General features: G+C 36.9%; 1 protein-coding gene across 1 annotated transcript; it reads right to left on the bottom strand.

Moving 5' to 3' along the window:
• Positions 1 to 519: 519 nt before the first annotated feature.
• Positions 520 to 3,067, bottom strand: LOC18436915 (amino acid permease 4). Its single transcript, XM_006847136.4, has 4 exons — positions 2,386 to 3,067; positions 2,188 to 2,281; positions 1,892 to 2,106; positions 520 to 1,660 (listed from the first exon to the last, which is right to left on the bottom strand). The coding sequence occupies exons 1-4, from the start codon at positions 2,750 to 2,752 to the stop codon at positions 843 to 845; spliced, it is 1,494 nt and encodes a 497-aa protein (XP_006847199.1). The 5' UTR covers positions 2,753 to 3,067; the 3' UTR covers positions 520 to 842.
• Between the last annotated feature and the right edge of the window lie 12,737 nt (positions 3,068 to 15,804).

The following is a 15,804-nucleotide window of genomic DNA, read 5'->3' as shown; positions in this document are numbered from 1 at the left end:
TCAGACTCATACCTGGACGCGGATACGGTGTACCCCTCGGCTCCAAGGTCAGGTCCAAGTCCATTTTCACCTCAACAAGCCCGGCCCGATCGTCACAAACTGCAGCCCAAGAGCATGGCTAAGGTTTTTTTTATTTCTTTACCCAGGTCGTTGCCACCCGACCCGTAACAGAGAGGTAGGTCCAATGGTTTGAGTGGCGCACAGGACAAAGTTAGGCGGTCGGTTCGCGGCGTCTTGGCAAACTGCGGCAGGCTAATAGCACCACCTCCCAACAGCAACCACGAAACAACTTGCACCACCTTCCAAGTTCCATGTCCATTCTCTCTCTAAATTAATTAAATTTGTTCCATGTCCTTTCTCTCTCTAAATTTTGTTTGGAATGTCGTCACTCCGGTTACTTTTATTCTTTGGTGAATATTTTTACGTACAAAAAGAACCACATCGATAAAATATGCGACTACATCCACTAAGTCACTGAGAAGTAGGCATTAAGATAAAAGAGTAGAGAATTCGATTCCCTTACTTTTTAACCCCCTTTTCCATTTCACTGGGAATGTGAAAATCGTAAAAAGTTGTACATGCTTCCAAACAGGGCCTTTGCCTTTCATTTTGGCATATTGAGATTTTGGATTTTCATGTAAGCCCACCAGCACCACTGGTTTTTCCATTCATTTACAACAAACAAAATCCCTTCCAAAGCCCACATAATAACAATTACAATATTACATGTTATTCAATTGAAAAAGAGAGAGAAAAGGGAAAAGAGAGAGATGGGGACAGGAGAAAGAGGTGGGGTTTAGAGAGAGAAAGAGAAAGATGTAGAGAGGGAAAGAGATGTGATCTCAGTAGTTTGTATGGAAGGGTCTGTAAGCTGCCTTCATCTCAAAAATCATGCCTGCAACTGATCCAGTAGCTGCAAGCATGGAGATAACGAGACAAGCCAAGCTCAGGGCCCGAAGGCAAACCCACTTAGTGGACCACTTGGGTATGTGCATATGTGAAATATACATCTCCACAGGGAAATACACAGTCAATGGCCAAAACCCAAAAGCCCCAAGGATCCCCACCACGCCATTAAAGAAAGGGAAGAGCATGGCAATGAGAGTGGTCATGCACACAAAGGACGTCCTCCACACCAACCTAAAGAGATTCAGGCTGAAGGATTTGCTGTAGAATGGGACCCTGAGCTCGAACTCGTGGTTAATGAACCAACTCTTCGGCCACTTCCGCACGGCGTATTTCTCGACGAAGGCGAACAGGGGCTGGCAATAGACCTGGTAAGCACCCACCAAGTGGACCACGATGGCGGCGTTCGCGATGTCGAGGAGCCAGTATGGGTTGTAGAAGCCGAAGCCGGTGAGCAAATTGCCGGGGGCCTGGTCACCGAAGGCTGCGTATCCCATGCACCCACAGAGCATGTAGAATATGGTGGTCACGGTGACGCTGATCATGGTGGCCTTTCTCATGGTCTTGGCCTCAGACGGCGGAGATTTCAGGCTGTCTTGAATCTCTATAAGGACTATGGAGTAAGAGTAAGCGAAGGCTATGTCGCCCATGGCTTGGAAGGTGCGCCACACTTTCTGCATCGCCGTGATCGGGCCTGCGTGGGTCATAGCGCCGATGCTGATCCCTGTCATGCTCCCTTTGATTGTCCCGTTCACTGTGCAATAAAAGCGACAAAGGGAAGGGGGAGTCAGTATAAAGAAACGGTCTCGGTTGGAATGGAAGCCACAACATAGTGATTAGAGTGCGAGCGAGTGAGTATAAAGAAATGGTGTTAGAGTGCGAGTGAGTGAGTATAAAGAAATGGTGTCGGTTGGAATGGAAACTACAACATAATGATTAAAGTGCCGACTCCCTGCTACACAGGGTTGTATATTTGTTTTTTTACCTGCAACTTTGCCTATGCCCATGCCGAGGCCGATGGAGGAGTAGGTGAAGGACATGACGGCAGCGAGAAAGGAGAGCCACCAGATCTGATCGAAGTCCGGGATCTGAGAGAGCACGATTTCGGTGATGCCAAACATTATCATGTAAGGGTTGCTCGATACGTGGCATGGATTCTTGCCTCGAGTTTCATGGAAACAGTTCGACCTCTTTATCGCCCTGTTAAACCCAACCCATTGTGTTTAGAGAGAGAAACAGATTGGAGAAACCAGTTCATAGAGAGAGAGATATAGCTCTTACATCATACTTATAGACGAAGCAATGGTGTAGCCAATTGCCACTCCAACGAGTCCGGCGTACTGAAGCCATCCACACAATCGGACATTAAACTCACCTGAAATCAAACCAGAGAAGGTAAAAAACAGCTCAGTTACATAAAGAGAGAGAGAGAGAGGGGATAATCCAGAGTTAGAGAGAGAAAGAGGGAGGGGAGCTTACTCATGTTGGCTCTGACAGCATCCACGTAAGTGTAGTTTCGTTTTCCTGTGAGCGGGTCTCCGGACCTGTAACAGTCGGAGAGCAAGGTGGAGGTGTAGTAGGTCACAAAGGAGAAGAGGACCATCACGGTCGGGCCGGCGACCCAGCCGAGCTGCCCAATGGCAAAGGCTAGAGAGAGAACGCCGGAGCCGATCACGGCGGTGATTATGTGGGCGCTCGCGGTCCAGACCGTGCCGGTCCTCTTGAGACGCCCATCGTCGTCGTAGCACTTCGACCCCTGATGCTGCATATCGATGGCCATGTCCCCATACACTCTGGTCTGGCTCTCCACCTGCAAATACTGCTTCCTCACCCCGTTCTCCCCCATCTACTCCCAATCAAAAAAACACTCCTTCTGTCAGTTAGAGAGAGAGCAAAATGCTCCAATTTTAGAGAGAGTGAGAGAGAGAGGGTTTTTTTTTTGCGAAGAAGGAGATTTTTCAAATAATTGAGGTGTTATGTTCCCCTGACAATAAACCCAACCCCCAACACTCACGAAGTTCTATGACCCTGTTTCTACCAATATTGATGTACGTTACTCTCACTGAACTGAATACTCAGCCCGACAGAGCTCAACACCCGGAGAGAAGATCTAGAGAGAGAAATATCTAGAGAGAGAGAGAGAGAGAGAGAGGAATGGTGTGAATGTGTGGAAATGTTTAGTCCTGCGTGGATATATATATAGGCTGAAGCAGCTCAAGTTGCACAATTAAGCCCCCACACACGTGGTGTAAAGACCCGAGACGTGTGACATGTCAACGACCGGGCCTACCACTCTTTGTGGGTTTTCCCTGCGACCCCCATACCGACCCCGTTCCTTTCCGACATCATTCATCCCTCCTTATCTCTCTACACTTTTAGAGAGAAACCTAGAGAGAGAAAGTCATCGGCTGGAGTGAAAAAGAGAGTCCAATGAATCCATCACCCCAATCAAAACCAACCCAATCTCTAGAATTGAAGACAAAATAAAAATGCTGATAAAAGTTCAAACCAAATTCCTAATTATAACTCGACACTCATTGACTCAAGACCATACTTAGAGGGAAAAAATAAATTGGTAGATTCGGAACGAGTCTGTTTTTTTCGAATGCGTTTGTCAGAATGGAAGCCATGATCTTCAATTCATTATCATCACGATCCCAAATCTTACCGGACTGGAAAAAAAATCGAGAACACCATACCTTTGATTCAGTTTACACCCCCAGCAAACTCTGTGAAGAACTGTAGAGCGAGCAGCTTTAGTCTTGCACTAGAGCACTTGTTTTGCAAAATTTGGGTTCATGGGCTTGGTTTATATAGCTCATTTCCCAAATAAAATGCACAAATTTCTCAATCCTCTCTTTTACTTTTGCATCTTTGCAGCATGATTATACATAAAATAATCCTTGCTCTTGGGGATCCCTCACGTGTAAACCCTACCGTCCATTCCCTTAATCCAAAGTGGGTATTGGGTTCTTCTTCACCCTTTTCCCCCTTTATTTCCTTTAATACATATATTTTCCTTTAAAACATATTACTTTCTTCAACTTTTAATGCATCCCTTAATAACAAAAGTGCCCTTTGTCTTCAATCTTTTCACTTGTTTAGATTTTTTTGGGCGAACCTTTCATTATTGAGAGAGTTTGTTGAGATTCATTGGTTTGTCAAATGAAAGGTCAGTAGTGTCTCATTTATTTTGCACAATAATAACCCTCAAGTGAGGAGGCAGCCGGAATTTTGAAATATATTAACAATCTCGGAATCGATTCCGGTTTTCCTACGACCGAAGACCGTGACTCCAGGCAGATAGGATCTTTGAAAGTAGGATGAATCATTTTCTCGAATAATTTCTCCCGAAGAATGAACCAGGATTATATTTAATCAGTGGATGATATTTGATTAATTAATCTCGGAGTGCACACGTGTTGCGAGCAGTATCGCAGAATCGGTGTCGGCTTGTTTCTTTCCGAGTCTGCATTATTGGATGCCTCCTCCCGTATAGAGGTTGTTCAATGTTTTACTAAAAATTTAGAGTCAAACATTTGATCATGGAAAAAGGTACGTCTCAATTATTTAGTGAGATTCAATATTATTATCATTGTTTAAGAGCCTCAAGAGAGAATTTATCACCTCTGCATTACTACTTAATTGAATTGAAAACCATATCTTGTTGACGTTGTTCAGAAGTTTGAAGACTTGGTATTATTATTTCGCTGCTCCTTATGTTTTATCGTTCAGAAGTTAAGTTGGGATTCTATACTTGAACGTTCGTGGGGTGATCCTGACACGTTAACCAGTTGGCCATATAGAGCTTGTTAATTAGGGGTGGGAATGGACCTGGACCCAGGGGTAAGCCTGAGCCAGGTTAGGGTATGGTTCAAATCTTGGACTTGAATATTATTGGGGTTTATGTTTAGGCCCGATTGAGTCCAGTAATATTTTTTGGATCTTAATACATGAAATATATTTAAATATAGTTAGATATTTTAATTTATGGGTTGGTCCGGGTCCCACACTATATTTTTGGGTCTGGGTTTGAGTCCAGTCAGGTCCAGGTCCTATGTCATTTTTTTGCGTTCGGTCCGACCGGACAAGGACCCGACTCGACCCCTATTGTTCATGGTTGTCCATATTAGTTCCTTAACGGCACTTTTACTGCAAGTAAAAATATTTTTGTGAAAGTATTTTACATTAAAGAACTCCCCTATGTGTCAAAGTCGAGGAGTTTTTTCATACCAATTGGCAATCAATTTCTGTGAAAGGATACCTTCGGATTAATTGGTGGAAAAAAAATTCTACACCGAATCACATGAAGGGTATGGAAATAATTTCTTGAAAATATTTTCATATATATACCAAACGTGCCCTAAAAACAAACTCTAAGTCAAATTCTCAATTTCGATTTGGCATATGAATGATGAACAACAATAAAAAATAGTTACAAAACCATGAGAATAAGGGTTTTTCAAAGCCCAAGTTCTATTTTTGATCTGACTCGAACGATTCTAAATTGATGTTTCATCTGAAATTCTATACAGACATCCTAACCACTAGGTTGGTAAAGCCTTAAGCTATTCACAAATTGTCTTTATTATTTATGTTCAAAAAAAAAAAAAAAAAAAAAAAAAAAAAAAAAAAAAAAAAAAAAAAAAGAAGAAGAAGAAGAAAAGGAGAGAGAGAGAGAAATCTAACTGATTCTCAAAATCCTTTGTGTGGACGGTAGAAATGACTCGTTGTGTAAGGAATAATCCGAACCGTCAAATACTTGTCACAATGGTTGGCTCAATGTCTTCAACACAAAATTAAACTAACATTGGCCAATCGTACCAAATTGGGGTCCACACTGTTGACTGTTGAAAGAGAAAATGGAGTCCAGGCGTGACTAATTGCCATTGTCCTGAAAAACAATGATTCTTTTAAAAGAAAGAGCGCCCCAAGTTAGAAAAGAACCAAAACATAGCCACAATAGTCATGCTCCTATTTGACTAAATCGCGCGCAGAATTTATTGAAAAATTAATCCGTTGAGCTCGTATATTATGGTTCCTCGGGACCCATTGTCAAAATACCTACTTACAAGGATTTTTGTGATCTGGAATTTTGGGAATTATTAAAGAATAACTAGTTGAATAGTTATTTATTTATTTATTTTTTTGGAAATTTGAGTTTTTCAATACTTATATCTCACCATCTAAAAGCTGGATGGTCTCTATTATGAGACATTATTTTTTCAAGTGTATAGAAGGTACAATTATAAATTTTTTTTTTTTTTTTATTAAGATAAATCTAGGGATTGAAGATGTTATATCCATAAATTTTGCGGTACTAAAATTAATTCTAAAGGTGGTTTTACTCCATAGAGTAAATAAACATTATATTTCCACGGGAGAGACCATACTTTCGATATCTTGGATCGATAATTCAGGAAAATAGAGAAAGTGCGGAAGATGTGACACACAAAATTAGAGCTGGGTGGGTGAATTGAAGATGTTCAACTGGAATTTTATGTGATTGCCGCATACATATGAAGCTGAAGGGCAAGTTCGACAGGATAATTATCTGCTTTATGGGGCAAAATATTGGGCGGACAAAAAACAATATCTACACTACATTATTAAGCAAAATTAAGGGGTAGACATATGTTGCGAAAATAAAAAAAAACATTAATTTATTAGAGGTTGTAAGAGATATTCCCACCTTTAAAGAGAGGGAAAAAAAGAGAGCAATCTCCTAAAACGAAAAAGAGATACTAAGAGATTCTCTCTCAACAATTTTTCATAATAACTCCTCTTATCTATTAATGAACTATTTATCAGTTATCTATAACTTAGAAAGAGATAAAACAATGACAACCACTTGTTCTATTTCCTAATTAGGGTCATTATAACTTCTCTTTATCTATATCTTAGAAAGAGATAAACGTAGGACAACCAATTATTCTACCTCCTAATTAGGGGGAGAGAGATCGGTGCGTGCTAAGGAGATTCTCTGTCAACCGTTTTTCATAATAACTCATCTTATATATCAATGCAATATTTATTAGTAATAAATATCTTAAGCAGAGATAAGGAAAAATAATTAATTTTGTTTTAAATTATCATCTATATGCATAATAATTATGGATCATTAATTAAATATGCATGTAAACAAGTGGTTTAAAAAACTGATCGGTGCCCCGATTGGGCACCTCAAAAATCCATCCGGATCGGTGAATCGGCGATCTGGATCGGGAATTGGCCGAATCGGTCTTATTAAACCTTAAAAAGAAATCCAAAAAAATTATGAAAATTGATTATAAATGTTATTTTTTTAAGAATCCAATAAGAAATACGGATATTAAATTATTAACTTTCATTTTTAATCAATTTGTGACTAATTAAGATGTTCTTATCCTGTATGAACTTATGTTAACTATTAAATTTGCATCACATAAAACAAAAAACATCGAATTATCATGGATCAAGTATAGAATCATACATAGACTACAATAAATAATGGATTAAATTGATAAAAAATGACCACTAAAATTTCGATTTGGCAGAAAAAACTAATCCACTAAAAAAGAAAAGAAAACCAAATTATTAGTACCTAACTAACTATAATCCAAAATTATTGCAACCTAACTAACTATAATCCAAAATTATTAAAACCTATCTAACTATAATATTATTTATTGCAGCGAAAATTGTTGGTTTATATTTTATTATATAAATAATCGCAAATTTAAAATATTTATTAATATCATTTAATTTAAAATGTATTATTGACAACTGTAAGAAAAATAATACATTACAAGATTTATAATGCAAATAAATAAATAAAACATTTGATTATCAATATATAAATTATTCCAATGCGCATCAATTTTCAAAATAACATTTCAAATTTTTAAAAATATAATTTTTTAGAATTCTAGAATTAATTTAATGGAAGAAATTGTTAGAGACCGAGAAATATTTCAAATGTGTCCGAATCATATCTTAAAATTAATATTCCTAAATTTATGTTAAAGCTTACCATATTATAAAAATAAAAATTTATAATTAAATCAATTATTCCTAGTTTGTATTAAAAAATATTTGTTGTATTAAGAAATATCTTTAATTTTTTTGGACAAGAAATACTTGTATTTTTTTTAACGAGAAAACATGATATTTGCTGTATTACTGTTTTTTTTTTTTTGACAAGAAAAAAAAAGAATATGTTATATTACCTTTTTTTTTTTGCTTGTTGTATTACTTTTTATTGCTTTTATTTTTTTTATTTCTTTTATCATATTATTTTCTTCATTTTAGTTTTTTTTTTAAGACAAAAGTAAAAACCTATCTTCTTTTTTTTTTTTCTTTTTTTCTTTTTTTTTTATGAAGATAAATTTTAGTTTTTTTTTTAAGACAAAAGTAAAAACCTATCTTTTTTTTTTTTTTATGATATTATTATTATTATTTTATGATATTTTTATTTTTATTTTTTTTTATGATATTATTATTATTATTATTTTTTATGAAGACAAAAGTGAATTTTGCACAATAGCGTTCTTACTGGGATTCGAACTTAGGACGTTACGCATAAAACCTCTGCTGCTAACCGCACTGTTGAATAATTTTGTACAATAATTACCTATATTGTATAAATTTCCAATATAATATGGCTTAGCTCGAGTCCCACATCGAAGAATTGGAGAAAGTCAATAAGATATAAATACCTTCGTAAAAGCTTTAATACCAGCGCGATGGAGAGAAAGGGTAACCTAAATGATATTTTGAAAAAAATTACCAAAATGTCCTTAGGTAAGGACTCGCCCTGTGACGTTACCTAGTGGCCCTGTGACCTCACCAAGAGGCTGGAATCGTGATTTATAACATAATAGGAGCGATTCAATCGGGATTTAAAATCGTCAATTCTCTTTTAGGATCGGGCGACTTCCGGTTTTGCAGAAGAATCGACATGGGGTGCTCGATTCTCGTGTCGACTCGGACGAGTCCATTGCGATTCACCGATTTTTAAAACCCTGATGTAAACTATATCTATGGGGATTTTATTCTTTCGCATCTCTCCACAAACTATCTCTCTCCTCTTGTACCTATAAAATAAGTGTAGCCGAGATGATGATGTTAAGGTGGATGAGTGGCAAGACAATAAGGGATAGAATAAATCCATTTAGAAAAATTTAGGTATGGCAGGCGATAAGATGAAAGTGAGTAGACTTAGGAAGGCTGGCCATATGTGACATCAATCAAGTATAACACTTGTTAGAAAGTGCGAGTTAGTTCAAGTAAAATGACTGAAAACGGCTAGAGGTAGATCTAAAATGACGTGTTGGAATAGTCCGAAAAGATATGAGAACTTATCATAGGTATGAACTTTAATAGAGCAAAATAGGAGATCATGATTCGTTTAGACGATCCCAATTAATTGAGAAAAGGCTATGAATGACTCCAGCAGGAGTATAATATCTTTAGGTTAATTTGTTTCCAACCCAGGTATTTCATTTGAAACAGTGATATATTTTGGATTCAAAAGAAAGGGAAAGGTGGAGGAGAGAGAGGGAGAATATGGGAACTTATGGCTTCACTGGTATGACCTTTAATAGAACAGAGAATGGGAGACCATGATTCGTTTAGCCGATCCCAATTAATTAAAAAAAAAGCTATGACGATGACTCCGGTAGGAATGTAATATCTTTAGGCTAATTTATTTCCTACTCTTTAGGCTGATTTATTTCCTACTCAGGTATTTCATGGAAACACCGATATATAGGATCAAGGAAGATTCAGTTTATGAGATTAGAAAGAGGAGGACCAAATTCGTGGTAGTGTGAGAAATCATTTCACGCTTTACTGTTTTGGATTCAAAGGAAAGAGAGAAAAGTAAAGGAGAGAGAGGGAGAAATCAAAAGTGATACTGTTTACATTTTAGACTTTAAAATCACATCTCTCGTCTGGTCGATCGCATCTCTGGCTTTGTGAGGAGTGAGAGACCATCAAATCAAAAGAGATGCTGTTTAAGCTTGGGATTTCGTCCCTTGCATGAGTGATGAGAGGGAGAAAGATGCTTTTTGAACTTCAAACCTTTATCTCATTTGTAACTTTTTACACAGTCCTTACAACATGCCCGCTAGTCTGTGTTTTAAAAACTAGGGGTTGAGCCACAAAATGATCTAAAAGGTGAGGACCACCACAGCACCAGCCTAGCTGAGGCCAAATTTTTATTTTTTTGCCCTTTATCTTTTTCTTCGCCTTGCCAGACACAGCAAAGCCTGGCGCCTTTTCAGCCCCATCTAGGTTGGGTCAAGCTCAAGCCGGCCTTGTAGGGACCAGCACTTGACTAGGGTCAGCCCAGCCCAAACCATGCTCATTGCGAGCCCTGTTGCAAGAGAGAGTGCACATTGTGGGTGCGTGTTTGAAGTTTCCCAAAGTTTAATCACAATTTTGCATTTTTACTGTTTAGAGAAATTTTATACAGTGAATAGGCTTTACATAGAAAGTATATTGCATTGTATTATCGTTGGATTCATTGTTATTTCTACTGTTTTATTCTGATATATGTTTTGTATTTCCATTTCAATAAATGAAAAGTAAGTACTCTTGTCTACAAAAAAAAGAAAACAAAAGCATACTTGCACTATAAAATCTTATAAAAAAAGCACTTTTGTAGTGGATACTTTTGAAATGATCTCGACCACGAAATTATAGATCTAGAGAAAAATAGATTTCAAGTCTTAAAAATGGGTGAGGCTTAAGGCATGAACCACAAACAATCAAAGTAAGACGCACTTCAAAACTATGTCAAAAGATGTGGTTTTAGTGCTGAAAGGCCTATGAAAATCAATTGTCACCCCCTAATCATGAAATTTAAAGATCTAAAAATGATGTCGACTAAGCAGATCTATCATGAAAATAGATGGTCCAGCTAATGCACTCAATATGCGATTTTTATGACTTGAAATTATCATTTTTCATATCCATATATCTTGAAGTCACGATCAATTTGAAGGTTTTCTATCATGTAAAGTTGGCACCTTATATAAACTTTTCACTTAAAATATTGTAGCTTGATCTTTTTTTTTTATTTTGTAAATATTTACCAATATTTCACAACCCGTATTAGTATAGGATCATTCATCAACATATCTGTCAGATTGCTGATCGATGATTCAGATCGAGTTGGGATCGTTCCAAATTGATGATCCAAAAATTATTATAAATAAATAAAATTGTAATAGCATTTTATGGGTTGAGGATTTAGAGGGGACCCAAAAAACATTAAAATAACCTTATATATATATATATATATATTAATTAGGGTGGAACTAGTGTGGGACCCATACTACCCATCTAGATATCCGTTCCGGGTAAAATATCACTAGGTTTTAAAACAATGGTATTTTACAAACCCACCATTATTTTTAGTTTCAAATTCCATTTCGGGATTGTATCTTAGGAGACCAATTATCTTTCTCATAGGGAAATCAATGTCACCGGCTATTAGATGACAAATCATGTGGTATGGGGTGGGTTACAAATTTCAAAATTTTTTTTTTTTTTGAAACGTTGAGTCTAGCTTGACATTCTCGTAACCACCTGAATTGAAATCCAAAGGACAAGTGTGATTTTGACCTTCTTGTGCTAAAAAGAAATGGTCTTATCATATATTTTTCCATTTCTCACAATCATATGTGAGAAACAAAAGGTTATAAGGATTTTCAACTCTGAAGCCGTATTCTCCATAATGTTTGTAAACTTGGCTAGTCCAACTCAGAACTGGTCGGTCAAACCGAAACCGGGCATTGGCCAATCTAGTTTTGGCTTGTTTTGGTGGTCCGATGGGTATTTTAAAAAAAAATATAAAAAGAATATATGAAATTCCAAAAAATAAGAGATTTATTTGTAATATATTTTTTAATATTTTTATCGTTTTGGTAAATATTAAAAAGTGTTTTAGCTACTCTTTACATTTTTGTTGATTTTTTTAAATTTTAAAAATACCCTCAAGCACAAACCAATTTTTTCAATATTTTTTAACTTGATTTGAATGTGTTTTATTTAATCATATTATAAGTATAATTTTTGTATTTTTTATATATTTTTTATTTTTTAAACACCCATCGAAATTTGTCCGATTAAACAGATTGAACTGACCAATACGGGTTAGTCAACCCAGCCATTGGCTGTTTGCGAGGTCGGTTCGATCGATATTTCGAACACGGTTCTCCATAATAATTTGGGACGCGGCTTTTACTTTTTGAGTTTTAACAGGTGGTCCCGGTCCGCGAACTGCCACCGAGAAAGAGGGGGCCACAAAGCCCCAAATTTTAGCCAGAAACTCATGTGGTTGCTTCCTTGGAGTACACAAATGTGCTCGCAATGGGAATCTCTTTGGAACTGAAATACTGCAATTTAGTTGTCCATATTAGGGGCGTTTCAATTTATACTCGTGATATGCATTCGCTATTATACCAGTCCAACCCTAGGCTTTACTTTAAAGCCCATTTCAACTACCCAATACTTACATAATTAGTAATATTATCTTTACTTCTCATTGCATAGAGAGAGAGTCAGTGTGTTTTTTATTTTCTAGGCACTTTTTGCCCCAGTAATGATTAATGTGAATTTATAATGGCAACATTTGAGCTTTTGGTTTTTGGTGAATGCATATGTTGGGTTCCAATCTTTGTTGATCAAAATCAATTGATCTTTTATATCTTGACCGTCTCTCTCTCTCTATAGTCTAGAGAGAAAGACAAGGCATATTTTTTTTTTGGGTAAATAGAGAAAAATATATTAGATTATTTGAGAGTTGGAGCCATGATTTCCCAAAGTGTGGGTGTAACTTTTGATTGATCTTTTATCGTCTTGGCCCACCCACTCTCTCTCTCTAGAGTCTAGAGAGAGAAAGAGAGAGTTGTTTCGTTTTTGGGTAAATAGTAGGAGATACATTAAGATTATTTGAGAGTTGGAACCATGATTTCCTAAAGTTTGGTGTAAACATAATCATGGGTTTTAAGGCTAACGAGCGGAGTAGAGAGGGCGAGGCGTTGGTCTTTTGATATCCACCTCCCATGTTTTCTTCCCTCATGGGGCGGTGGACCGTCAAATGTGATGCCCCCACTTTGAGGCCACCCCATACGTGTTCCATTTTGAGCGAGCTTACCCTATCTCATCTTTTGCACTTTCCACCTCATCTCTATCCAATAGGGGTGACAATGGACCCGGACTTGACCCGGGACCCCTAAGGGTGGACCCGATCCAGGTCCGGGTATTGATTTAAAAATTGGTCATGATGAGTTGGGTTGGGGTCCAAATTTTGGACCAGAATACTATTTAGGTCCTGGTCCGATCGGGTCGGGTCGGTGTCTAGGTATGGGTTTCGTAATATTTTATTGATCCCAATATATAAAATATATATAAATATAGTTAAATAGATAGATATTTTAATTTTCAGGTCATGTTTGATCAGGTCCATTCGAGTTCAGGGCCCACACTATATTTTGGGTATGCTTCCGGGTCTGGTGAATTTTGGCTTGGGTCCCATATCATTTGATGCGACCCGACCCGTTATCCCCCTCTCTCTCTTATTGCTCTTCTTTTTTCCCTTCACCTCTCTCCTGCGAGAGCATACTGTCTATTTGTTCCTGAGGTAAATATCAAGGTAGATATAGTTTTAGGACCTAGAAGTTTGGGGATGTGACCTTGTAGTGATTAACCTGCATTTTGCTTTTTTCAAATTGCATATATTTTATTTTCTTCGAAAAATAAAATAATGTAAATGAGCAAAGGAACGTCAGGTGTTTTTGGAGGACAAGATCGAGGAGTTGAAGAGCTCAAATTTATCATTTGTTGTTTGAAGATAGTCTTCTAATTATTAGTGGATCCCAAAACCTCAAATGAAAAAAAATGCTCCAAAATGTCAGTTCTATCTGAGGGAGTTAATGTACAGTATGCTTCGCATGAGCACGCTATACACGCATGCTTAGTGCCAAAAGATGTGTTCTCATTTAGAAACCCTTATGTATCAACCTCTCGATCGTGAGTTTTCCGTCTTTATCGACGCCTACTCTCTCTCTCTCGGCCAAGTAATTGGGTGCGGTTTGTATAGAGCCGAGGCTCTAAATAATCAAAGTAAAGAACACCTTCAAATAGTGTATTGAAAAATGTGGTTTTAATATTGAAAATCTTTATGACAGTATTAAAATATATTTTATCTTTAATTAAAAAATTTAAAATTTAAAAAATAGTGTAGATCGAGCAAATCTATGAGAACTTAATAAACTTAGAAATTGACAGTCTAAAAATACGTGTTACAAGAAGAACTATTTCCAAAACTTGAAATCTTTTTTTTCTCCTGTCGACGCAACTTGATGTCAAGATGATCAATTGGAGGATATTTGGGCATGGAATCAACCTCTGTTTTTTAAGTAGTCTCTAATTTGATTTTTTAGAGCCTCGGCTCTATAAAACTTTTTCCCAACCAAACTGATCTCTAATTACGATTTTGGACCTTCGAATACAGGGGCTCTCACACTTACGTCACGTGGTTGGACTTTCAAATGCGATCTCTGACCTCATATGGTGTAATCTACTCTCTCTCTCCTCAACTTTCTCCCTCTTACACAATTTTTGTATGGTCTATTGTACTACGGGCACCTTTTACAATCGGGAAAATCTTTTCCCTGAATAATGGTCCCTTCGAAAAATGACTTACCAGAGGTATAATTTTCTTAGGAAAATTGTTCTCCTCTTTGGTACCATGTATATAACATGGAAAACTTTTCATGGAATCCAGAAATTAACATGTGTTTTTTCTTGTTGGCGGCTCTTCATTAATGTAAAAGCGATTTTCATAGCAAAGTATGAGATGTACATCAACAGAACTGAGAGGTACAAATTTAAATACGAAATACAGCCGTGACCGTTACATAAGATTGAAATTCAATATGTGCCATTGGGCTTACACTATTCTATCAGCCCACGGGCTGACATGATCTTTTTCATATATATATATATATCTATATATATATGTGTGTGTGTGTATGAAATTTTTTTCTACTTTCTCTACTGTATAGAAGTTATATACTTCCCCTCCCTCCAATCGTCCAATTTAGATCCCCCATCCAATCGTCTAATTTACATCAAGTGAGCCACAGATGCTTCAGATTATTTATTTTAAAATTTGTTTACATATCATATAAATATAAAATTTGGTACGTACCATCAGCTCAATGGACGTTCCTAAAAAAATATTTTAAAAATATTTTTGATAAAATAAAATGACCCTTAAAACCGTTAAGAATATTTTGGTTATTCTAGTTTATTGGAAATATTTTTTATTAAATTTTTTGCAGATGCAAGTTTAAAAGAGGAGTAGTTGCGCAAAATTTATTGTCAAAACGTTTTGTACAAAAAAAGTAGAAATAAAATAGTGTACAAATGTGACATTATGATTGGATCCATCTCAGCCGTCCATTTAGATCGGATGACTAGATAGAGGGAAGTATATAAGTTTTATACATTAGGAGAGACACACACACACATCTATATATATATATATATATCATCAAAGTCTTTTTCGAACCCTTCGGGGGCGGTTACAAAAATTTTGGTCCACCATTCTGCATATCAAGGCCTGGAACTCGGCCTCCTTAGCCATCATGAAGCTATTTATCCTTGATGATTATCAACCCCTGCAAAACCGCTTCGAACTCGGCCTCATTAGCCATCCGAAGCTACATGGTCTTGCGAAAGAGAGGAGAATCTAAGAGGCCTAGTTTCTAGAGACACCACCAATTCTTACAAGATCAGGATTTTTGAAGCTACTACCATCGAAGTTTAACTTGATGGAATTGTCAGGAGGCAGATACCACCTTCCTTTGGGATGAAGGCTCTAGGAGCCACTTTAACAATGTT

The sequence above is a fragment of the Amborella trichopoda genome, chromosome 11, assembly GCF_054954075.1.
Source record: "Amborella trichopoda isolate Santa Cruz 75 chromosome 11, AtrichopodaSantaCruz75HAP2 v2.0, whole genome shotgun sequence".
NCBI lineage: Eukaryota > Viridiplantae > Streptophyta > Magnoliopsida > Amborellales > Amborellaceae > Amborella > Amborella trichopoda.
Note: the sequence above shows the minus strand (reverse complement) of the source record. Positions and strands in the feature narration are given on the sequence as shown.

Coding starts and splice junctions, on each gene's coding strand:
- LOC18436915 (XM_006847136.4), bottom strand. CDS start 2,752: ATGGGGGAGAACGGGGTGAGGAAGCAGTATTTGCAGGTGGAGAGCCAG. Junction 2,282..2,385: donor TGCTGTCAGAGCCAACATGA/GTAAGCTCCCCT, acceptor GTTTGATTTCAG/GTGAGTTTAATGTCCGATTG. Junction 2,107..2,187: donor GCTTCGTCTATAAGTATGAT/GTAAGAGCTATA, acceptor TGGGTTTAACAG/GGCGATAAAGAGGTCGAACT.